We start from the raw sequence: 25,347 nt of genomic DNA on the forward strand, positions 1-25,347 counted from the left end.
AGACTCTCTGATCCAACTCAGATACATTATGGGATCTCAGATATATTAATTTGCAGTGGACCCAGATCTTCCTGTCAGACCAAGTCCAATAACACTGTTCAATACCACAGTGAACACATTGTATCTCACAAAACTTCAGCTTGCTTTCTCCTCCCCTGCAACCCTCATTGATTTTCAAATCTTTATGAATCTTCTTAGGAAGAGTTTTGGAATTTGACCTCTAATGGTCTTTCCCAACCAACTGCAAGAAACCAGTTGTTAACCATTGAATACTGCCTAACCTTAGTAATGGCTGAATGAGAGTGAAGAATCTGAAATTAAATCCAAACAATGCTATTGGTTCATAAAAACTGGACTCTGGATTGAAACTCAGCTGGGATTGTGTTACACTTTCCTAAAAGAGCAGGTCCATAATCTCTGGCTGCTTTTTGATTCTAAGCAGACATTGGATTCACATGTGCTAGCTTCAGTGCATGGCATATTTAAGGATTCTCAGAAAAGATCTGAAGATGATGCATAGGAAAAGAAAATGGAAAATGGAAATATCTAGGCAGGTACACAAGAGACATTTTGCTTAGCTAATATTTGGCTAGAGTCTATTGTTATTTTCATCCAAATAGGTCTTTAGGTTTATGGGACAAGATCAAAGGCCTTCCAGTCCACAATGTAGCCTTTTTCTCCCACTGATAAAATGTAATTCTACTTATATTCAAATGAAAACAAGCAGAATCCCTCTTCAGGCTTATCCACTTGACTCAGAGAGGAGAAAGCAGATTTGGGGGGTGGGGGGTGATTGGTGCTGGGCCAGACTGTACTTGCTCATTGCACTATCCATGTTAATTCCTATAAAGTTTCAGTCGAAACATAAAATAGGTAATAAATGATATTCAATATTCAAGGAAGGTTTACAAATAATAGCCCTTTATATTTAGTATTTATAATGTAACATATATACTTTTATATAAGCCCATCTATAGATAAGCTGACTGTCAACATTTTTATATGATTTAATTTTTCACAAATGGCATATCCCAGGGAGCACATTTTTGTGGTATTGTGTATAAAATAATTAAAGTCAGCTTATCCATAGTTGATCTTATACATAATTATCTATGGCAGGCATCCTAATCCCTGAGTTGTGGCCCACTACTGGGCTATGAGCCGTTCAGAATTGGGCTGAGGAAGTGATGGGCGAGCACATGCTCCATCTCTGCAAAAGCAGATGAGTATGTGCCCACACACTTCATTTGTCTGAGTGGAAGACATGTGTGCCCACCGCTTGTGCAAATGGACTGCATATGTGTGTACTTGCTGGCCCTTCATGCAGAACCATTGTCCCTCCCCACCCCCAAAAGCTGATCTGCAAAGCTGGAAAGGTTGGAGCACTCTGGTCTATGGAATATACAGATACTATTTATTTATTTATTTATTTATTTATTTATTTATTTATTTATTTATTTATTTATTTATTTATTTTTGTTTATTCAAATATATATGTATATAGCTGACCATCTCAAAGAAAGCCACTCTTAAAAAGCATCATACATACTCACAGATAATGCCATCTTTGGATATACTGAATCCAATATGGGGGTTGTATTTTGGCATCTAAAGTTATTGGCTTATATGTGAATATATCTATATCTGTATCTACTAGATACCATTCAAATCATGGCTTAAGACCAGTCCAGATCATTTTTTCTGTTTGGGGATATTTTCTCTAGAAGGCATTTGGACTTTTGTGTCCTATACCTAAGGCAGTGGTTCCCAAACTTGGCAACTTTAAGACTTGTGGACTTCAACTCCTAGAGTTTTCCAGCCAGCTCTGCTAAGGTAAGATGTGATGGCTCTCCATTGATGGATGGATGGATAGGTGGATGGATGGGTGGGTGGATATTGATATATATTATTGATTCCTGTAAGTAGCCTTCTTCCTTAACAAAATAAAGGTACAAATGGAACCCAAGTGTGTTCATCCCAGCTCTTTATATTGAAAGTTGAATGACACATTATTTTGTGCTAGAAATGAGAATACGTGCACTACAAATGCTTTATTAAAGTTTCCATTTATTGTGTGTAATCATATATTAACAATGTCCATGATTTGAGCCTGGCTCCATGCTATTTTCCTGTGGGTATTATGAAAATGATTCACCATTACCTGCTTCCACAATTGGATTTTGGATTTTCCTGACTTGCCAACAGTCTGTCATTTTCTGTTGGTCCCACTCACAAATATTTCTTCATCTAGCTGTGGCTTAGCTTTCTGAGATCAACCACAATTGGCTAGATTCTACATTCATTTAGAATGCAGTCAGGGAAGTGATGGTGTTCAGGAGAAATAGCTATCAGCACAAAGAAAATGGAATTCAATGAACATCATGTTTAAAAAAAATCTATTCACAATTAAATCAACATTATTATCTTCCAAAATGCATTAATTTGCCCCTAGGAAAGAGGAAAGAGTTGGTATAACTTTAGCAAGTTAGCGAAGTACTAACCAGGGCTGGTCCTGTTTGCCTTTCAATATCAGCAAGGATGACCAAATGTTGCCACCTATTGAGTCACAATGATATACTGTATACTGAAAGGGGAAGATTTTGAATTTGACATTTTAGGTTTAGGAGATTATCCTCAGTGATGAAAACTCATTAGGTAACTTTGGGTCAATCACTCTCAACCCAACCTTCTTCATAGCATTGTTTTGTGGGGGGAAATTGGAGGAGTGACTATTATGCATGTCATGTAAAGTTCTTGAAGGAAAGATGGGAACCTAACAAATTAAATAATTAGGGAGCGCAGCAGCATGCAAATACAAAAGAGTCTACAAGCACATTTAAGGAAACCCCAAGGCTTACAGAAATAGTAAGACATAAAGCAGGAATAATGTGCAGTGCCATTGGCATAGATTAGACCTAGAACTAAGAAGAAATTTCCTGACAGTTAAAACAATTCATCAGTGGAACAACTTGCCTCCAGAAGTGCTCCAACACTGGAAGTTTTTAAGAAGAGATTGGACAACCATTTGTCTGAAATGGTATAGGATTTCCTGCCTAAGCAGGGGGTTGGACTTGAAGACCTCCAAGGTCCCTTCCAACTCTGTTATTACATTCTATTTCAAAAAATACTATCCTACAATCCCTGAGAAGATACTCACTGAGTAGGGCAGTGGGAGGGCTCCTTTTATATCTCATTGTTGAGCTGTTTTTGAGAAGAGGCTGCTTTCTTGTTTCCTTATGTCTGTCCTGCTGAAATAACGTAAGATTGCCCATTGTTCAAGAGCAAGGTGATAAGCTCTGTCCTGGTTGAGAGAGAGTGTGATGGCTTCTATAGATATGGAGTGCTATAAGTACATTCATGATTGCTGTCACTAAGTTCTTAGAGGAAGTGAGTTGCTGGATCTTGGAAGAACAAAAGGCAGATTCCATTAGTCATGAAGATAGTAACAATATTTGTGATTCTTTCTCTAAAACACTGCTGTATTTTTTCAGGTAAGTATTATGCTTTGATTTTCAAATCTCCATAAGTGATCATAACTTCATACATAACTCTTTGTTCACATTTTTTAAATAAAACAAACAAACCATAACAAGGTAGGGTAATAAGTGGTTTCCCTTATGAAATGCTGATGTGTTTTTGACACATTTGGGCTAGTCATCCTCTATTGTCTGCCTGATGCATTAAATAGTCATTAGAAGAATTAAGGTGGATAGTGAATCTCTATGCTGAATTTAAGGCAGTGGGCTGGATTTACACTTAATCATACTAGAATTTTTAGAAATAGAAAGGTTTTTGTTAGTCCTAGTAACTTGTCTTGTTTAGTTCTTTCAGTCTAAGTTATGACTAGGTATCAATGATATCTATAGAAATTAATTGGCACCAAAAATCAATTCATGTTATTATTATGGCTTGATTGTTCTGTTACAAAATAGGCCAGCACTAACTGTATTTTTAGATACTAGGAATGGAGAGCCCCATACTTTAATTCCCCCTCTCCAATTTTCAAACCTTGGAGGTTTTCCTGTTGTATTTTTAAAGAACTGTTTACTCACAACAGTTGCTGGTATGCTTTACTTCCCTATAACATCTTATCAGCTACACTGCAGAGAAAGGAACACCCCTCGAAGTTTTTTTCAATGTGTTTCTTCAAAAAAGTATTTTGCTGTCATTTACAATGTCAATAGCACAGTAATTGGAATGCATGATTCACATGTATAATGTCCAAGATTGGAAAAAATACAGAATATTTATTGTTGTTATTGTTGCTCTTGTAATTACTGCTTTTTGTTCCCTAATCTCTCTATTTTCCTTGGACTGTAAATCTTGGTGCACTGTATCATTGTTTCGGCAGTCACTTGTATAAACATCTTAAGGAATTTGGAGATTCAGGTCTCCACATGAATGCAGAAGTGACAAAATGGTGCATTCCTGAACTTAGTAAGCAAAGAATAAAAAGTTCAGAAAAAAAATACAAAGACGACAGAAGAAAGAAATAGTTTTTAAAAGATGTGATGGATTTCAGATATTCTGTCTATGCAACCAGGCCAATGAAAAGGAATTCTTTTTCTAAAGAAATTCTTGAAGATAAATTGTAAAATGAAAGAAAGATATTTTAATGTAATTGTACTTTTTGCAGCTGGCTAAATGTAATGTGAAGGGTGGTTATTGTGCCTATGTACAGATGCATTTTAATGCATTAAGGTTTTCAAATCTTTCTTAAAGACTAAGAGGGTAGGAGACATTTTTGGGGACAGCATAGGGTTGAGGGAAAGAGATGATTTTCACAGTCAGGCAGTACAACAGAAAAGGGATACCTCCTAGGTTCCATCATATGATATTTTATCATGAGTCATATATGAAATACCTGTTTTACCACTGAATTATTCTCAACATACAATCATGTCAAATTGTATTCAATTCAAAAATAATATAAGATTCTCTTTTTCATTAGTGTAATATATTGCAAAGGCTGTTTTCCAACCGTTCATTTTATTTTTTTATTATAATTATTGTTTCAATAATGTCCCAAAGCACCATAGTTTCCCTGAAACAGACTATTCAATCACTTGATTTCTTATTTTCAAGTCAAAATGAAAGCATGTGAATGGGCGGAATCAGAGGTGGGTTCCTACCGGTTCGCACCAGTTTGGAAGAACCGGTTCGTCAAATCTACCAAACCGGTTAGAAGAGGTTCCACCAGTGGACCCGGAAAGCAGGCCACACCTACAGAAGAGGTTCCAAAAAAATTTGAAACCCACCACTGGGCTGAATGCAACCTGTTCCTTACTATGAGCATGTACTATGAGCCCCTAAAAACCTCTGAATCTTAGAGACAGCTAGGAATTTAATGTATCAGTACCTGCTGAACTATCCTCTCCACACTGCTCAGTTGCAATGTGTAGGAAGCCTCCACTGATTCAAACAGAAAATATGATATTCATTATTATCAACTTATATCCAGGAGAGAAGTAGGATTTTATCTGCTGGGCTCATTTGGAATTTGAATGTATAGTCACAGTATAGTTGCCACAGGGGAGTTGCTTGCTTATTCAAAACAGCTAATCACAAAATGCCCTTTTATTAAGTCACAAGCTGAGGGATTAACCATTTTATTACTTCTTTTCACTGATTTGTTCCAACTTTCAATTAAGAATATTGAATTATTATTGCAGGATGAATGCAGCATATTTGTCAAACCAATAATATTATGTCCACCAGAACCTCAACCAGTCTGTTCCAAGCAAGGTTTTACCTATATCAATATATGCGCACTTTGCCATATGAAAACGTAAGTCAAACTATTTGGAGGATTTGTTGCTAACAGCTAGATCAGTTAAAATTCTGCCTTTAAAAAGACATTATTGCACACACTTCCTCGGAGATCTACTTTCCTAAGAGCCACGGCTAGCACTAGAAATTGGAGGTAATGCATTATAAAAGAACAATGCATATTCTTGCCATGTGCCGAACCCTTTGATCACATCTGCCAGGGCAAGGAATTTGCACATTTTGCTCTACCAACACAGTGGAAAAACTGTACACATAAAGAGGGTTTGCCAGGTAAGTAGCTGGCATGCCTTGTAGTAAGGCTATTCTCAGTCTCCAGAATCACAGTGGCTTAACTCTAAAGCAAGATTGTGCTGCAACATGCTATGGCGAAATGAATTCACAAAGTCTGGCTCATAGCTGCCATGTCTATAATACGCACCCTTTAGACAGTTAAACCTGAACACAGGAGCAGACGGCTTGTGTAGAATATCTTGTAATTGCAGCAAAATACTAGAGAGCAAGCAAATCAATCTGCAGCAGATGTGCTTGTCCCAAATCTTACTTCTAACCAAGACAACTGCAAATGAGTTGTTGGCAGGCTTGTTCAGCAAGATTGTGCCTGGAAAGAAAAAAGAGTCTATCTGGGTATATTTGTACCTGAGATGTCGGGAAAAGCAGTTTGTGTGCATTTACAATTACTTAGTAATGGAAATCCTAGCTAGACCACAGACATTTTTGGACATTATCTATTTTTGGCTTGAGGTCCTTGATTCATTGTTACAGATCACTTTGGGGCAGAAAGCACTGCTGCACCAATATGTAATGCCAACTTCTGAAATGAGTGGTGAAGTAATATCATGAGGCTTCTAATTTCTGTTTTCTTTCTCCAAGGGCAATGCCTGAGACTGCCTTACAACATAAAGGCAAATGCGCATCAGAGTGATAGAGTTACGTATGTATATACATATTTACCTATCACTTTCTCTCTCCCCACATTCCTAATTCCCCCACGTATCTCTGGCAATGTTCTCTGAAGGCAGGGTAAGCATTTTTCTGCTCCTTTGAATTCCTAAGCTGGAAAATGACAGCCAAGCGATAGATCTGAAAAGGGGAGAGAAAAGTCAGCAGCACCATAATAGGCATATAGGAGAATATTAGGGTCTGATGGAGTCAAGTCTCTTTTTTTTACAGAGTGGACACCTCTTGACTTAGTAGATAGAAACGTGCACACTGATATCTTATGGAAGTAGTTTGCCCTTACCTTCTTTGATTTTGAAGTATTACTCAGGTTTTTTCAAGATCATCTAGATTTTTCTAAGGGAGAATTCCTCCAGTTTACCAAGGCAGCCTAGTGTGGATAATTTATAAGATGTGCTTATCAACAGTGGAATCATGCTGGCAGGTGAAGTGTTCAAGCTAAGCATTCCTGAATTGTGTTAAGATTCAGATTTCTGACTAAAGCTCAGGATATCCAGGCCTCAATCCATTATCATGAGTGGGGTGGGGGGAAGAGTTTAAATAAACTGCAGATCTTACCTACATATATTATTGGAAGCAGGTTTCCTTTGATGCTTCTTTTCCACACTTTACCAAAGCTGTTGGAGTGGCTATTGAAGCATTTTGCTTCCTTCCCAGATCATGGTGCAAGAGGGAAGAATGGTAATTCCATGATTCCCCACCCCTTATTCTTCTTTTTGAAGACAAGGATCAGAAAGGGCAAATTCCTCTCCAGAGTCCTGTTACCAAATAGTTTACAGGAGAATTACTACTTTCATCCAGAACTGACCAGTCATGTCTGGTTTCTACTTAACTAGAACAGATATACCAGAAGGAGCTATCCTTGTGTTACTAATAGCATTGTTAACCTTAGGCAAGGAGGAAGGAAGGAAGGGGAAAAAATAAGACATCCAGTCTACAGAAAATGGTGGTAGCTTTCTTAACTCCACAAATTGTTAAAAGAGTCTGATTTTGTTTTCTTACTTGATCTTGGTAGGGATGGATTAAATCCTGCCAAAATTTCCTTTGCACTTCTAAGTTAGAACATATTTTCTATTGGAAACTTTTATCTACTCACCTGAAGCTTTCTTTGTTGCTATGATAAGGCTTACATGTATGCTTTGTTCTCCTTTTATTTTCCAGGAACATGGACAATGATGAAGACTGCAAAAAAGAAAACATTCTTAAGGAGAATACATCCTTGTGCTTTTCTGTACAAAGATATATTATCTTTAGTGTCTATTGTAAAAAAAATCAATTTTCTTGATTTGCTAATAGAATAAAGTTAATTAAACTAAATTATATCTCTTCATTCAGTTTACATGAGCCTTTTATCTGGTTCACTGAAAAATAATATTTGATAAAGATGCTGCTTTTACTCTTTCTGGTGCATATACTGTAGCATCCATTCTCCTTCATTTAAAAAAAGGGAGGATAATTATTTTCATTACAAGGAATATGCTGAGTAAATGGCTTGGAAACATATATTCTGACTTTTAAACTAATGTGCAGTTTGATTATGAATGTGCCTCATGGGGCAGAGAGAGTAAAAAAAGAGAAAGGTAGCACAAAGTGGAACAAGTCAAAATGCTAAAGAACTTTCAAAATAATATTTGAAATTATTTTTTTAAATAAAAGTTTTAGTACATTTCATGTGTAATTTGCCTCATGGGCAAAAGATCCTATTTTGTTAAGAGGGATATTTAATTAAAATGCCCCAATTCTTTTGGATAATGAAGGAGGCTAATTTCTACATCTTGCATACCACATTAAAGCTCAGAAACTCAGCAGATTCAGATTTAGTTAACACTGGGTATTAACTGGGTATTGATTATTCAGATTTCAGGGCTGTAAAGATTTCAGGGCTGAGAAATTGTCAAATGTTCCCAATGACAAAAAATCTGTATTTTTACTTTAAAAAAATATATGGATATGCCCATATAGTCACAAGATGTCAAGCTTAACTTTAGGATTTCTTGCCTTAATTCAGAAAGCTAAGGGGTAGATTCAAGATTGACAGTTTAGGAAATAGATACCACAAGAATTACTGAAAGCCTATTGTTGCATGGTGTAATAACAGACTCTTGAACATCTGATAGAAACGTTCTTATACTAAAGAGAATCAAAACAGAAAGTTCTTTTAACACATCTACCATCTCGAGGGTATATTGAAGTTTTCCTAGGTATTCTTGCATCCCTCCTTCAAAGCTGGTTTTCAATCCTCTATAGCACATTAGCAATCTGATGCAACTTAACCCTAACTCACAGGGTCTATTCTAAATGAAGTTTTCATTAAACAATCATTCTGTTTCCTTAGCTGAATAGTATGATGGGTCCAGATGGGATGGACTTGTAGTTGTAATCTTTCTCCTCCTTTTATTCCACTGCTTCTTTTATTTCTCACCAACAATTTTTTATTTCAATTTTATTTAAAAGAATCATTTTACAACTTTTTATTACTACTGCTAGGAGACCAAAATTTTAATTATCCTAATTGTTAAAGGTGCTGTTGATGAATTTTAATAATTAGATTTTCACAATTTAAACCAGACTAAAAGTGGATGGAACTTCCTTTATTACTATGTGTTGTTTATTTTGAATCCTTTTATTTTCCTTTAATCATTCTGACCATAAGCACCTCACAGCATGTCAGTCTCACTAGGTAGACCAGACCAAAAAAATCAACACAGGTTTATTAAAATCAACTAGCTTTATTGAGATTAGCTAGAATAATGGAAACTTGCAAGAATGATTATATTGTATCTCTTCTTATTTCCAAGAATTAGAAAGGTGTTGGCCTGAGCCACTTATCAACTATGTCTGCCTGTTGTGGCCTTAAAATGTTTTTTTTTTAATTGTCACCTTAATGGATGTTGCATGTTTCTATTGAGTTAACTTCCTTAGTTCCCTGCACAGCAAACACACAGTAACATGATACGCAACATGTTAAAAAGTTATGATATTTATATAGTTACATATTCAGCACATCTAAATTATATTAAAATAATCAAAATATCTTTACAATCCCCAAGACATGTCACAACTTTTGAGCACCCCTAATGTTTGGAAATTGAAAGTTGAAAAATTTGACACATGATTATAAAATAATCATAAAGGTCTTATTTAAGGTAGAGTAGTATTCTGCGAAAGGGGAACTTCAGCAGAAAATACCTCCAAATAGCCTGCTGCTCTTTGCAAAGAAGTTAAAAAAAGGTAAAGGTGTCCCTGTGGGTTGTACGCCACTATTTTTATAGCCAACTTTAGAGGGCATTGCTCATCTCTGTTTTTGTATGCCATTGAGCTAGCGCTATCATGATTCTAGTTGTGGCCGGTATGGAATCACGCTTAGCGTAGAACCTATGGTGAAACACAAAATGATGTTACCTTCCCACCAAACGGGTACCTATTTATCTACTTGCATTTACCGTACCTGTTTTCCTACTTCTAGGTTGGCATGAGCTGAGGTAAGTGATGAGAGCTCACTCTGTCATACAGTGTTAGGACTCGAACCACTGAAGCATAGACCTTTCTCTGGTGTCTTTTAAGCTACCAAGCCACTGCACCTCTTTTGCAACGCAAACACTCTCTGCAGGCAACTTTTATTTACAGTACATAGCCCCATAGGTGTCCAGGAGGAGGGAAGGGAAGGGAAGGAGAGGGAGGGAGGGAGGGAGGGAGGAATTCTGATGCTCCCTGCCAGCTTCCCACAAGGAACATCAATGGGGAAGCTAACAGAAAGTTTGAAATTGCTCCCACTGCCACTGCTTCCCCCCCCCCACCCAGAATCATTTTTTTCTATTGTTTAGGTAAGGAAATGATGGCAGGTTGTGCAATAGTATTACGTATACACTACTATACAATCTGTCATGATTTCAGAGATATTTCTTTAACTAAACTCCTTCAAAAATATACAACTGGACCAAATGTTATGGTCATAATGGTGACCTCCATGGGGAACTATCCCATGATTAAGTGCTGTTTAATCTTTTTTTCTCTATTTTGCCATATTCTACTCAGATTTATTCACCTGTGTATCTTCCTTTGTTTTACATATGTTGAGTATGTGTGAGGGAACATTTGCATATATAACACTCCTTCCCCCCAGTTGTATGCGGGAGGTAGGCAGCTTTGTAAGGCATGTAGCAGGCTTCTGACAGGCTGGTAGTAGGCTGCTGGCTTTGGAGGAAGAGCAGGCTTGTCGGAAGCTGCTTCTTTGGAAAGCTGTATGAAAAGTCAGAGGCTTCTTAGGCAACAGTATCTGTTTATTGCAACAAGACCGTTTGTAACAGTAGCAAACAGTAGACCGGATAGACCCTAAAGTTGTGTCTGGTAGATCTTCTCGGCAGAGAGGCAGGCAGACAGGCAGCTTCAGCCACGGTTGAGCCAACGCGATTCGTAGCTTGTCCCTGAGCAGAGGTGACGGCTCCAGCCAAGGTTAAGCATAGGTTGCCCGTCCCTTTGACTGAAGGAGTCCGTGCCTGTGGATCTACTCAGGTTGGCTTGATCGGAGGCGAAACCTGAGGCAGTGGCAACTGCTGCTGCAGCTCTGACAGGTCTTCAAAGTATTTTCTGTTCGCGTTTGCCTGGTTGCGTTGCGACTGGCTTATTGTTTAGTTTTATTCTTATTCCAGGCTCTGCGGAATCGCGATCCCATCCTCGTCGCCAGTTTTACATATGTTGAGTATGTGTGAGGGAACATTTGCATATATAACACTTTGTAGGAAGGAAAGCTAGTGTGAATAACAAATGTAAGGATATATATACTAGAAAGGGGAAAGAAAGTGCTTCTTCTTGGCCATTTTTTCCCCTCAAATGTGCAGTTTGGCAGCTTTTCCTTCTGGGAACAAATGCACAACATAGGGAAATAACTCAGACGTCTGCTACATATAGTTTAGTTTAATCTTCTGTGCAAAAAGTTCTTCCCGCTATAATTCACAAATTTAACTAATAGTTATTAACCCATATTTCATTTATGTCCCATTCCAAGTGATCCTTGTAAACCTTCTTAAACTAAGCAAGGGAGAAACCCTTCCTTGTACAGTACACCAGATGTTCGTATTTCAGGTTCTGCTGGAAGTTTCCTGGTAATGGGAGAAAGGGCAATGTGGCAAAGAGAAGCCCTCCCAACCTCTAAAGAATGGGATTTAGCAATATCTGATTCTGATAAGATATAAGCTATTGTGACATTTCCTTGCATTTGCATAACATCTAATAGGATGTTAGAAATGTAACCAATGAGAAGGTACCTTTGGTGGGCTTAGAAGAGTGTTAAGAAATATGGGAGCAAATAATGTATTTTGAAAATATTAAAAATCAATGTGCAAATTAAACCAGAGGTTTTTCTTTTAGGTACGATGGATACGCAGATTGAAAGAAAACCTGGAATATAGTTTTTATACATGATAACATCAGCCAGACTTCTATATGCACAGAGGCGGAAGATATACAAACTGCTACCATGAAAGAATGGATGGTGTGAAATTAATGAAGCTGGCTGAGATGTCAAAATTGACCACTTTGATGAGAAAAAAAAATGTTTTAGTTTTGTTTCCATTTGCAAACCACTTTTTGACTTCTTGTTTTAAAAGGATAAAAATGAAACTATGATTTTGGGATTCGATGACTAAATCTGTTTTGGTTGTAGAAATATTGTACAATGTTATTCTGTTGGTTGCTATGTAAGTTTTACATGTTTTGCCTTTATTTTTGTTTCTTTTTTTGTTGTTACACTTTTAATTCTTCTTTTTCTTGCTTTTCTTTTTTCTAACTTTTCTTTTTCTATTATTCTGTATTTTGACAGTTTTTGAAATTCAAAGATCTACTAGGATGCTCTTACTACAGATGGATGGTTGGTTGGTTGGTTGGATGAATGGATGGATAAGCGCCATCAAGTCAATATTGACTCTTATCTGTCTTCCACTTGCCCTTTTAGAGCTCTCAATAGTACATTCATTGCCAGTGTACTTGGATACATTCACTTTGCTGCTGGCCATCTTCTTCCTTTGTTTCTTTTAACTTTTCCAAGCATTATGGATTTCTCAAGGGAACTGAGTTGTACATGATGTGTTCAGAATATAATAGTTAGAAACTGGTCACTAGTGCTTCAAGTGAGAATTTTGGCTTAGTTGTTCTGCGATCCATTTCTTTACTTTTCTGAAAGTCTGTGATATTCACTTCTTCGAGTTTCGAGTTTAATAACATTTGTATGCCGCCCACTCCCATTGGGACTCACTTCTTCTAGGCCCAAATTTCATACAACACCAAATAGAAATTTATAGCAGTTTTATGTACAATATACCCAGACATTATATTCTGCCAGCAGAAATGCTTCCATCATGAATTCAATTCAGAACAGCCTCCTTTTTGAAAGAAATAAACCTATTACTTTCAATTCTTGCCATGCTTGCAAAGCTCAACGTCAACTTCTTTACTGTTTTGGAAAGATCCCAACATTGAAAGATGTATTTTATAATGGATGGTATAGGGGAGGGAGTAATGAGGAAAACTTCCTCCTTTACCATTTAGCCAGCAAAAGAGCCTCAGCTGAACAAAACAACTTTTATTGGACCTAAGCCAACCGGATTTCCTCCTGACTCATATTTTCAGTTATTGTGCATGAAAAGAAGCAAGCAAAATAACGACTTTAGATTACATCATCAAAATAATTTAAGAGAGCCTGTTAAGGGTCATTGTGCTTAAGATTGCCATTGCTTTTGGGCATTCTAGTATAAATATGACTGTGAACGTTTGTACTTGGACTGGATAGTGTACTCAAAATCCAGAGAGGACAATACCGAGTTCATTAGCCATGAAGTTCACAACGGCATGTGTGATCCTTTGCCTGGTAAACTGCTGCTTATTTTTAGGTAAGATTTCTGATTAATTCCAAGCTAATATCTCTAAAAATATAATGAATATTCTGCTATAAAGGAAGATTATTATATGATTTCACTATTAATAGCAAATGTTATAATTCATAGATTTATTTTTAATAGGCCTTAGGTCTATTAAGAGCCAAGGTGGTGCAGTGGTTAAATGCAGCACTGCAGGCTACTGCTAGATCAGCAGTTCAGCGGTTCAAATCTCACCGGCTCAGGGTTGACTCAGCCTTCCATCCTTCCGAGGTGGGTAAAATGAGGACCCAGATTGTTGGGGGCAATATGCTGACTCTCTGTAAACCGCTTAGAGAGGGCTGAAAGCCCTATGAAGCGGTATATAAGTCTACTGCTATTGCTATTGCTATTATTACGGAAGGGGGTGATAGAAATATCAAAATAAATAGATAAAAAGTATATTAAAATATGGGCATTCCGATACATGAAATATGCGGAATTACATTTTTGTTGCTTTGAGACACAAGATTCAAGCAGCTGGTCTTGATACTGTTTGTCTGATAAATGTATTAAAAGATATAGAATGAGATGCCTGGACTAGTTTTCATATTATTCATATCATTTCATACTACAATTTTCTTAAAAATTCCCGAAGAAGACAATTTTTTAAAAAAAGAAAAACCACTGATGATTGTTATCTGGCACCACAACTGTATCATAGAAAGCATAATTCAAGATAGATAAATACTTCAGCTAAATTCCATTAAAATTGATGACTTGTTGCAGTTTATTTAAATATTATTTAAATTTCCAGAACTCTTTTAAATACAGGGAGAGAAAAGCAGGACAAATCCCACAATCCTACCCCACTCCTAGCCCTAGACCAAGTTTGTTTAAAAATATATGGAGTTTTTTAACAAGGACAAAATTGAAGAGGGCAGGGATGTCCCATTTCCCTAGATTTAGAGTCTGGTAGACTTTCTCTGCACATGTGCATAATTATTTAGATTGGGGAGATATTCACTTCTTTACAGTGGCCTGAAAGGTAGATGCTTAGATACTTTAAGTGATTCTGGGACTTGCGTTTAGAACTGTCCTACCACAATGGGGCAGCAACTTTTTTTGGATGAGAAAGGATATTACATTATATTTATCCCACTCCTATTGTAAATGTGGCCTATGAGCACATTTTTCTGCTGGCCCTTTTCTCTTTTGGTGCCTTAATTGCTCCTATTTAAGTATTTTGTTACAGCCTAACTTCAACAACTCATTGACTACTTTGTAGAGGCAAAAATATCCCCTCAACTGAGTCATTGACATGATCTTTCATGCTTTCTACAGCTACCATTTGCCAGTGATGGTAATAGCACAATTATAATAGAGCACTTGTTTTATAAAGAAAACCAGTTCAAAATCCTTCATATTTTTTCATCATAATGCTATCTTTCTTTCTGCTTATTTCTTCCTAAGCTTTTTCAAAATACTGTAGGTCTAGAATTGTTCTTACATCATTTTTCAATCACTTGACATACATTTTTCACAAGAGGCTGAAGAAATGATGAAATGGGGAACTTTAAAAAGAAACCTAAAGGAAAGTATGCAGTTTAGGAAAAGAAGAATAACCACTATGCTATTGTTAGCATTATTGGAAAAAAAATATCTAAAAGACTTTAGAAGCAAATAATAAAAAATGAAATTAAACTTTAAAGCTGCTTGTTATACCTGCTTGTATGTACATTTTGATGTTTCAACTTTGTATATATTAAATTAACTTTCTTTATGTACAGACATGCATAAACAAACACACAAATATTCATGCATACCAGTGATGGGATTCAGTAAGTTCGCACCTATTCGGGAGAACCGGTTGTTAACTTTCTAAGCAGTTCGGCAAACCGGTTATTGGAAGAAATTTCATTTTGTTTTTTTCCACTTTACTGGACTAATCCTGTAAGGAAGGCAGGGAGGTAACATTCTGGTGTTGTTTCTAGCCAAATCTTTGTTGCCCTGCTTACAAAAACTGCCTCTTCAGTTAACCCTTATTACATTGTAACAGCTAGGGCAAAGCGCCCATTTACCTAAGTGACATTGAGTTGGCCATGCCCACCCAGTCACATGACCACTGAGCCCCACCTACCCAGCTGGTCATTAGGGCAGAGAACTGGTTGTTAAATTATTTGAATCCCACCACTGATGTATACGTATAGACCTGAAGACCAGGTCAAGGTTAGATTGCAATGGAGAAAATCTATGTGGTCGCTAGAACTCAAAAATTATTTGATGACACGTAATCACAATGACATGTAATCACTATGTATATAGTGATACATCGCTATGTATGTACATACATCGCTATGTATATATGGGTGTATGTATTTGGTGTATAAATTAGTATATGTATAAAAGTAAGATTCACTCAGTGGAAGAAAGATATTGAGAATTTCCTGAACTGGAGAAATGGTAGGGCACAGCAGTAGCAGCAGAACTGTCCATTGGCAGACATGGTCACCTGTTGTCCAGACTGAATATCTTGCAAGGTTTTTTTATGGCTTGAATTAAGGATAGCATTTTAAGTGTAATGCAGATAAACCTTTGGTCTTGACAGCCTTTATTTATTTGCTTTTTTCCCTCCAGCTCCTGGGATCTCAGGACATAAGGTCAGTTTATAGTTTGATATATACCGATATGTTCCAATATTGCTTAGCAGCTGAATTATGCTCACAGTCATGGAATTAAAGTATCAGTACTTTACTCTGATTCTTTGTTATATGTAACAATAAATATAAACAATCTAATTCTTGATGGGCAATTGTTGAAGATGAGACGTTTAGGTTTCAGAGCTATTTTCTGTCATTTGCAGTTTGAAATCCTGGAATTAAAGTGGTCAGTTTTAATTCTGGTAGAACTTATGCAACCATGTGAGTAAAAGTACAGAAGAGCAGACCAAAAGGAATGAAAGGAGGAATAGACTAACAGAATTTTAGAGTTAAAAGGTTGCTACATTGAAGCTAGAACATCAAGCTTCCCTGCTCAGTGCAGGAATCCAAATTAAATCTTTCCAGACAGATGATTGCTCACCATCTCTCAAAGTAATTGGTTCCCACAGGCCATTCTACTGTTATAAAGTTTTCCTCAAATACAAGAGAAATCTGTCTTCCTGCAATTTGGAAGAACCACGCAGGTACAGGTTTGGAAAAGAAAATACACTATTTCTACAGTCTGCAATGAGAGAAAATTTTGGGAGCATCTTCAGGGCTGCCACAGCAAAGCCGTTTGGAGCTGTGGGAACGTGAGGCCGTAGATAGAGATAGCTGGGGGAATGTGTAGCTAAAATAACCCTATTTCCTGTTGGGAGCTAAGGACGTCCTCACCAGGTGTTTGAAAGGCATGGACTAAAGCTAGCCGGAATGGGGGCTGTGACCTGATTGGACCATGTGATGGATATGTGACCTGGGGCAAAAACTTTGGGTTTTGATTTGGGTGGGGAAAACCTTGGGTCCTTCAAAGTCGGGTTTTCACCAGCTGTGCCAATATGACATTTCCAATAAATTCTTACTTTGAGGAAACTCCATGCCTCAGAATTGCTTTTTTATAAAGTTTTATTTTATTCTTTCATATACATTCACAAATATACATTCTTGTAAATAGTATTAACATTTATCAATTAAGTTACAACATTTTTCACTGTCTTCTTACAAATATAGAAAACATAGTTGGGGGCACTTTCTTGCCACCCCATATTTCCAACTTGTTTTGCAACAACCCTACTTCTTTCTTCTTCTCAACCTCTCTTCTCTGCCTTCTTCTTTCCTCCTCTCCTTCCTCTTTTTTTCTTCCCCTCTCTTGCCCCCACTCCTCCTCTGTTCTTCTCCTTCTTTCCCTCTCTCCTACTCTTATTTCCCCTGCTTTGACCCTTTCTTCCTTTCCCTCCTCATCCTCCCTCCTTTTCATTGTTACCCTTACTTATTTTCTTTTTCTGATGGATTCTCGGGGTGGCATTCCAGTGATCCCGACTTTATATTTACATAAAAATAAATTTTCTCTTCCATATTTTACTTCCCTATAATAAATCCACTTATATCATTTTTACTTGCATATTTGTATTTTAATACTTTTCTATTTTTCCCTGCCCCCTTGATTTGATAATGTGTCATCTGCATTGTTTATTCTGTGCTATTTTCCTCTTTCTTTCTATTTATCTCTTTTCAAACCAATCATAGAATTGCCCCCATGTCCTGAAGTACACTTACTCCTCTTTGTCCTTTATTCTCAATGTCAACCTGTTCATTTCTGCGCAATCCAATATTTTCTTTATCTCTCCTTCTGATGGGATTTTGTCTGTTTTCCAATTATGTGGAAATACAATTCTAGCTGCTGTTATTATATGTACAATAAAATATGTATTTTCTTTACTATATTTCTCTGGTAAGATACCCATTAAAAACACCTCTGGTCTGAGCTCTATGCGCTGATGTACCATTTTCTCTAACCATGTTTGTATTTTGACCCAATAGCTTTTTGTGGCCCATACACGTCCACCACATAGGATAATATGATCATGGTAATTGATGGTGCTTCCACAGGCCTCAGAGTTTTGATTGAGTTGGGTCTGTTACTTGGAACCCTGACACTTGACCTTCTTCTTCAGCATTATTTGAAAAAAGCTATAAGAAAGCATACTGTCCCCAGCCCAATTCCACTGTCCTTTTCTCAATTCTAAAAGGTTCCTTTGGCCTTTCTATATTCCATATTCCTTTTCTGAACTTATTCGAATTTCTATAAAGCTTGGGGACTCAGAGTTAGATATTACTCAAGGTGAGTTTCGGCCAAAGTATGGAAAAATTATCACTCCACAATTATCACTGATTTGGAGTGTTACTTCTGTTGAAGATATCTGATGGAGGGCAGAAGAAGCAGGATGTCACAAAGAGAACCCAGCCACTATGACCTCTGAACCATTCATTGTTTCCTACAACTCACCTACTCTGTTACCTTGGCAGGAACACTCACTAAAAAGATGGCTGAACTTCAGTGTTAAAGTTGCATGCTGATCTTTTAGTTTCATGTTTAGAGAAAGAAGAACCATTGCTGTGATTTTAACAAATTACTTCTTGTCCTCTAAATGTGTATTATTGACTTCTTTGCACAAGAAGCTAGTCCATTGTGCCACATTCCACTTAAATAATTAATAGTTAACCACATTCCTTTTAACTCAGGTAGCCCTTAAAAAAAAAACCAGATTCTTAAAGCAAATAGCACATACTCTTTTTGGTCTTCTTCCAAAATTAGCAGGGACATTAATTCAACAAGCTCTTTTTTTCTGAACTGTGAATAACAAAGAAAAAGGGACTCCTATTGCAATCTGATTTTTCCTTATTTATTTTGCAGATTGTTTGCAGCCAATATGTAAAAGATAAAAAAGGCCAGTATGCTTGTCCTGATATCTATGATCCAGTGTGTGGAACTGATGGCAAGACTTATGCTAACAAATGTGAATTATGTTCCAAAATCTTGTGAGTGCTTCCATCTTTCCTGTACTTAAGTAGAATAGCACACTAGTTAAAGGTTAAAAAATGGCATTAGTCTCCAGGTTAAAGTAAAAGAGCCAAGCATCTAACAAATTTAATCTACAATCTAATGTAGAAATTCATGTTGACTTATATTTTAAGGGGCATCTGTAGGTCACATCTCAAAACAGAGTTTGCCTATTTAGCTAAACAATGTTTGAGTTATGTGAAGATTGATCTTCCACCATATAAAGGCAATGGGTATATCTCTTCCCATTTGGTGAAGAATACTTGAATTATTAGGAGACTAACAATAAATTACAAATGGAAATAGAATGAAATTAAACAAACTAAACCAACTAAAAGCAGACGATTAGAATTCTTTTATTAATCGGTGACCATTAATGAGAGAGAAACTTCTTGAATTTAAAAGCATGCCTAGATTATTGCCAATTTTTAAAACATTGTCTGCCTTACTTTAAAACTGGACTGCCAGATTTGCTACTTCCTTCATTTATTAAGTTCAGATCTTTTTTTTTAGGAGGGGATCCAAACTAGACATTGCATATGAAGGAAAATGTGTAGGTATTTCTATTAAGTAATTTAAAGTTGAATTCTATATCTCATTCTGATGTGAAACATGTCTTTTTACACATTTTTTTAAAATGTTTAGACTGAGCTTCAGCTGCCAAGATTACTTTTATTATTTAAACGTGTGTGTGTGTGTGTGTGTGTGTGTTTGTGTGTGTGAAACATATCTTTAAAGAAAGCATTAGCAAATCCCCCCCCCCCACCGGTTTATTACCAAGGACTGAATACAATAGCATCCCAAGGCTACATCATTATCAACAAGCCTTTGATCTTTGGTGCTCTCAGTCACTCATGCCTGATCATCTCCTGCTTGAATTATTGCAACACATTCTCCACGGGGCTACCCTTGAAGACTATTTGGAAGCTACAATTGACCCAAAATGCAGGACAGTTTTAGAGGCCTCTAGGGTGACGTATGTTACACCACTGTTACATGAGCTGCACTGGCTGCTGATTTGCTTCTGAGTGCAATTCAAGGAGTTGGTTATTACCTTTAAAGCCCTTTATGACATGGGTACAAGATACCTGTGGAACTATATTTTCCCAATAGGATTGACTTGTTCAACTTTTGACTGTGGGATCCAGAAGTGGGTTATTTATTTATTTATTTATTTATTTATTCATTTTACTCTTGTTCTTTGGAACATCTTGCCACAGAAGGTAGGATCCATCCTCTCCTTTAGCCCATAAAGGCCTTAAAAGCTGGCTATGAGGGCTGACATGAGGTCTGTTGGCTGGCAATGGTTGGTACACTAACCTAACCTTTCCCCTCCATACCCATATTTTTTAGCTTGTTTTCATTTTTATAATTTTAATCCATTTTTATATTTATAACTATTGGATGTTTGCTTTATCTGGATGTTAAGACCTCAAATTTGCTTGGACCATGAGATGGGCAGCAAATATATTTAATAAATAAACAAGTATACATATACATAAAATTATGGGACAAGAAGGGACCCAGTATGAAAGAACAGGAAGGCAGACCTGGGCAGCTGTCTTCTGCAGATTGTTCAAAATAAGCAATACCAAAGAGCATTTGTTAAAACTGTCTGAAACATCTTTGTAGGTTGATTGCAGTAAATATCCCCAACCACAAAAGGGCACGGCTGCAGACTGCCCAAAAGATTATCGGCCAGGACTTCCGGGGGGCGTGGCCTGTTGCCGAGGAGGGCTCCACCGAGCTCCTCAGAGATCTGGTCTGTATATCTAAATAAGATCATAGATAGCACCCCTTTCTGGCTAAGAAAGGGGCAGGGAGAATAGCCCCGTAGGTTAGGATCTAATCGTAAACCACAGCCTTTTTTCTTTTTTTGGCTGTGGAAAGAGATTAGTTCCGGCCGAAGCGGAGCTCTTATCTCCAGCCATTTCTTCTCAGCTGCCTTTTTTTTGGCAGCCCCAGACAGGCTAGCCCCCCCCCAGGACAAGACAAAGTTTTTTTTTCAAGCTAGAATTGATACGGGCGGGTCCCACCCCTGTGAGATTTATGTTTTTAGTACTATCGTAAATACCAGCACCATTCGTCTTAGAGACTTCTTTGTCTAATTAGACCTCAAAATGGCGATTTCTCTCCGTGGATGATTGATATACTTAGCCGGTGTTATCTTCCTGCAGACTGCTCCTTAAGAAAATAAATTTTTCTTTTTTGGAAATAGAGGGGAGCGAAGCTCTGCTTACTTGCTTATTTATTATGCCATCCAAATCAAAGAAGCGTCTTGCTACAAAAGAATTTAAAGAATTTTCATTGGAAACACAGCCTTTGTCTCCTATGTCTTCTGTTGAGGAACTTTTAACACAGGAATATCTCCTTAAAATGCTTAACGCTTTTAAGAAAGAAATCAGGGAATTTGTATTGGAATTATTTGATGATTTACAATCTAAAGTTAATCAAATGAAGGCGAATACTTTTGCAGCTGTGTCTGCCCTGTCAGATTACTCTGCTGAAATAGAAAACAAATTGGAAAGTCTGGAGAAGGCTAATTTTAATTTGACTACCAATATTCAAATTTTACAAGAAAAAATTAGAAATAACGAAGAACAGCTTATGATACTAAATTTTAATAGGAAGGCATTTGCAATTAGAGTCAGAGGATTCCGTGAAAAGAAGCAAGAGAATTTAAAACAGACCTTTGCTGAAGCCTTCAGCCACGCGCTGGGAAGCCCGGGACTTAACTTTGATTGGCAGATTCGGAAAATCTATCGCCAGAACTCATTGATAGCGGAACAGCGACAGCTCCCGAGGGACATAATTATATATTTCTCTACAAAAGAATCTAGAAACGCGATTGTGCAAAATTTTTATAATAATAGGCTCCGAATTGATGACCAGGACCTGATTGTCTTCAAAGAGATTCCTTTCCAGATATTGAGAGCAAGAAGGGACTACGCCTTTTTAACTAAAGAGCTTAGGAGTCAACAGATTCGATACAGATGGGAGGCCCCTGCCGGCATTACGGTTACATTTGAGAATCAAAGATTTCGTCTTAACTCTATTTCGGAGGCTCAAGATTTCTATTGTAGGATTCTGAAGGCGGGACTTCCTGACGCGCTCGGAAGAGAGGAGAGACAAGCGGAAGGAGAAAGCAAACGGCTGGCCATGCGGCTGCAAGATGGAGGGGGTAGCCCCTCCTCTCTCGGAGAAGCAGAAGAACGCAGATCGAGAATTTAGATACTTCAAAAGACTTCCTAAAGTTGAGGACTGAATGGGGGTTTGAGACCTCTCTCCGGTAGAAAAAGTGGACTAATTTTTATCAGAAGGGAAAGCTGGATGAAACTACTTTGAGCTAGATTCTAAAGTAACGTTAGCACAAATTTGATAGTGGTTAAAAGAATGCGGAATGATTTATGTTGTTTAAACTTTGTTAGATGGGACTATTTTAAAATAGAAGGTTAACTGACTCTTGCTGAAAGTATTATTTGAAAATGATCCATGCTATTTAACTTTTATTTGAAGGGAAAGTTGGTTGTTATAGTTATTTTTTAAATAAACGCTAGTATAAATTTGATAGTGGTAAATATTAGACAAGCAAGAGATGAGGGTAAAATGTATGTGGAATGAATTATGTTATTTGTGGTAAATACCAGACAAGCAAGGGAAGAGGGCAAAATTTACGTTGTTTAAAGCTTATTAGAACAGGAAGCCGCTTGGGATTATCTTAAGATAACTGTAAAAAGAATGCGGAATGATTTATGTTGTTTAAACTTTGTTAGAAGCGACTACCTTAAAATAGAAGGTTAACTGACTCTTGTTGAAAGTATTACTGGAATATGTGGAATGATTCATGCTACAAATCGCTCTGAGCTATATTTTAAACAAATGTTAGCATAAATTTGATAGTGGTAAATATCAGACAAGTGGGGGATGAGAGTAAAATGCATGTGGAATGAACTAAGTTATTTAAATTCTACTAGAAGGGGAAGTCGGTTGGAATTATCTTAAGATAGAAATTGATTCCTGTGTAAAGTAATATCTGATCTATGTTGCTTAACTTTACTAAGAAGGGGAAATCTGGTTAGATTATTTTGAATTACGGTTTGAAAAAGGGGTAAAGAAAGATCATTCACGTTGTTTAAATTTTACTAGAAGGGAAAGTTTGATTACTTGTCTGTAAAGTTATATTTGAATATATGGCAGGAACTATGCTGCCTAAATCTTATTGGAAGGGATCATGAGGTTTAGGAAGGGAACGGGAGAGTCTACAGAAGATCGGGGTAAATAGCAAAGAAGTAAGAGACGAGAATAAAATATAGATAGAATGATTTATACTATTTAAGCATAGATAAAGATGGGGGGCTGAGATCAACACAAAGAGTGGTTTTTTTTTTCTTTTTTATATATTACTTTTATTTTTTAATCCATATATTTTAGATAGAAGGTAGTGCCAGGTGTGGGCCCTGGGAAGCCGGGAGGATTAGGGATGGGGATTGTGGGGGGTGGGGTGGGGGGGGGGTTAACATAATCTTAATAAGAACAAGAATGTATTTATATACGGTGGTTCCTTTTTTTTTTATTATTATTATTATCTTTTTTTTTTTTCCTTGGTTCATTTTACATTTATTAGATCAAACAACACTCGAATAAAGGCATACACCAAGGAGGGAGGTAGAGGGAAGGAAGAGGGAGGAGTAAGGAAGGAGTAAGGGGAATGTAAGGAGTATGTAAGGAGGGTGTCTGGGGAGTAAGGGGAGAAGGAAGGTTTGAGGGGAAAGGGAAGTAGGAGGGGAGTGTTAGAGGGAGAAAGGAAAGTTGGAGGGGGTAGATGGGGTGTATGGAGGATGCAAGGGTTAGGTGGGGTTGGGAATGATGAGTTGTGTTTCCTTTTTATCTGTTCGTTTTATTCCTTTTTTCCCTTTTTTTTTTCTTCTTTTCTTATAGTAAATACCCTGTGTATAAATGATTGCAAATGGAATGTGAAAATTGAAAATTGAATAAAATATAAAAGATTAACAAAAGATTATCGGCCAGTGTGTGGCACTGATGGAAAGACCTATCCCCACCTGTGCGTCCTGTGTGTTACAATCCGGTAAGCTTGGTGTAAAAGAAAACTCAACTGAAAGAAACATGAGACAATGAGTGTTGTACATGTACGTAGTTAGCCTTTCCAAAGGCATGGTCCCGTTTTGTTGTATTTATCTCTCCTTTCCAATTCTGAGCATAGTTCTTTATCTGTAAAGTTCAGGATCAGTTGCAGCATGCTTCGCCAGGTGTTGGCTGGGTGCAATTTTGAGAGGAAAATGTGGTCTCTGAATGGCATTGGTGTGCCAAGCATAGTCCTCATTTTCATTTCCCACCATGCCTGATGCATCAGTATACAGCATTAGGAGAAATTAAGAAATGGCTAAATCTGGCCATCAGCAATTACATGGGCTACTTCTTTTCATTGGCCTATTCATACTACCATTGCTATCTTGCCTGTCCACTCTTTTCTTCTTTATATGAGGAGTGGTAGTGAGCACACCGTTTCCTTCTCTTCCTTCTTTCCTGCTTGTATAGCATACTATGTGCAAATAACTGCTATGCCTGACAGTCACACTTGGCTGCAGCTCAATCGACTAGTGGCATAGGTATTGCCTTTGAGAGCAGATATCCACACAGGGCAGTGGAAGAGTGAGTGGTCCAGGATCCTCACTGATTTGATTCTCAGGCTTCAGCTTGATTACTTTTGGATTGGGGAAACATATAGAACTGGCTAGTTAGCACTTCATTTTTGCTTAGCATGGGTACCATTGAGTTATTATACATATTGTCTCCTATTCAGATAAGAGCATTTCGGAAATTCCTAGATTGTGGAACCCAGATCTAGCCCAAAGGGTCTAGTTCTGATGGTAGAAACAGACCCAGTTCCCAGTCCTGCTAAAATTTCCATGAAGGCATAATAGCAGAGGGAGACATTTTGCTAAAAGGCCACTCATATCTGGCGTTGATCCTGTCTAGAAAGCTTTTTGAAATTTTAAGTAGCTGTATTCATCATTTATATGCGATTAATGTGATTTAGCATCCTAAAATTCTCTGTCCTCAGCCTATACCAACTGGTCAGATTCTGAGGAATGGCTTACAAACTTGCCTAACTTCATCAAACTAAGTTACAATTTCGCAAATCAAGGCTTAGTGAATTAACCATTATGAAATGGATTTACACAGTATAGTAAGC

At 37.3% G+C, this 25,347-nt stretch overlaps 1 protein-coding gene across 1 annotated transcript; it reads left to right on the top strand.

Moving 5' to 3' along the window:
- The first annotated feature begins 13,402 nt into the window (after positions 1-13,402).
- Positions 13,403-25,072, top strand: LOC116523948 (ovomucoid-like). Its single transcript, XM_032239041.1, has 6 exons — positions 13,403-13,631; positions 16,233-16,255; positions 18,987-19,111; positions 19,647-19,686; positions 20,766-20,852; positions 24,980-25,072. The coding sequence occupies exons 1-6, from the start codon at positions 13,574-13,576 to the stop codon at positions 25,070-25,072; spliced, it is 426 nt and encodes a 141-aa protein (XP_032094932.1). The 5' UTR covers positions 13,403-13,573.
- The last annotated feature ends 275 nt before the right edge of the window (positions 25,073-25,347 follow it).

This window comes from Thamnophis elegans, chromosome 2 (genome assembly GCF_009769535.1).
Source record: "Thamnophis elegans isolate rThaEle1 chromosome 2, rThaEle1.pri, whole genome shotgun sequence".
NCBI classification, from domain to species: domain Eukaryota; kingdom Metazoa; phylum Chordata; class Lepidosauria; order Squamata; family Colubridae; genus Thamnophis; species Thamnophis elegans.

Bases quoted from the DNA above. Each gene is read 5' to 3' on its own strand.
- LOC116523948 (XM_032239041.1), top strand. From the start codon at position 13,574: ATGAAGTTCACAACGGCATGTGTGATCCTTTGCCTGGTAAACTGCTGC. The intron at 13,632-16,232 runs GTAAGATTTCTG...TTTTCCCTCCAG, and splicing joins AAACTGCTGCTTATTTTTAG to CTCCTGGGATCTCAGGACAT. The intron at 20,853-24,979 runs GCCTGTTGCCGA...GGAAATTCCTAG, and splicing joins CAGGACTTCCGGGGGGCGTG to ATTGTGGAACCCAGATCTAG.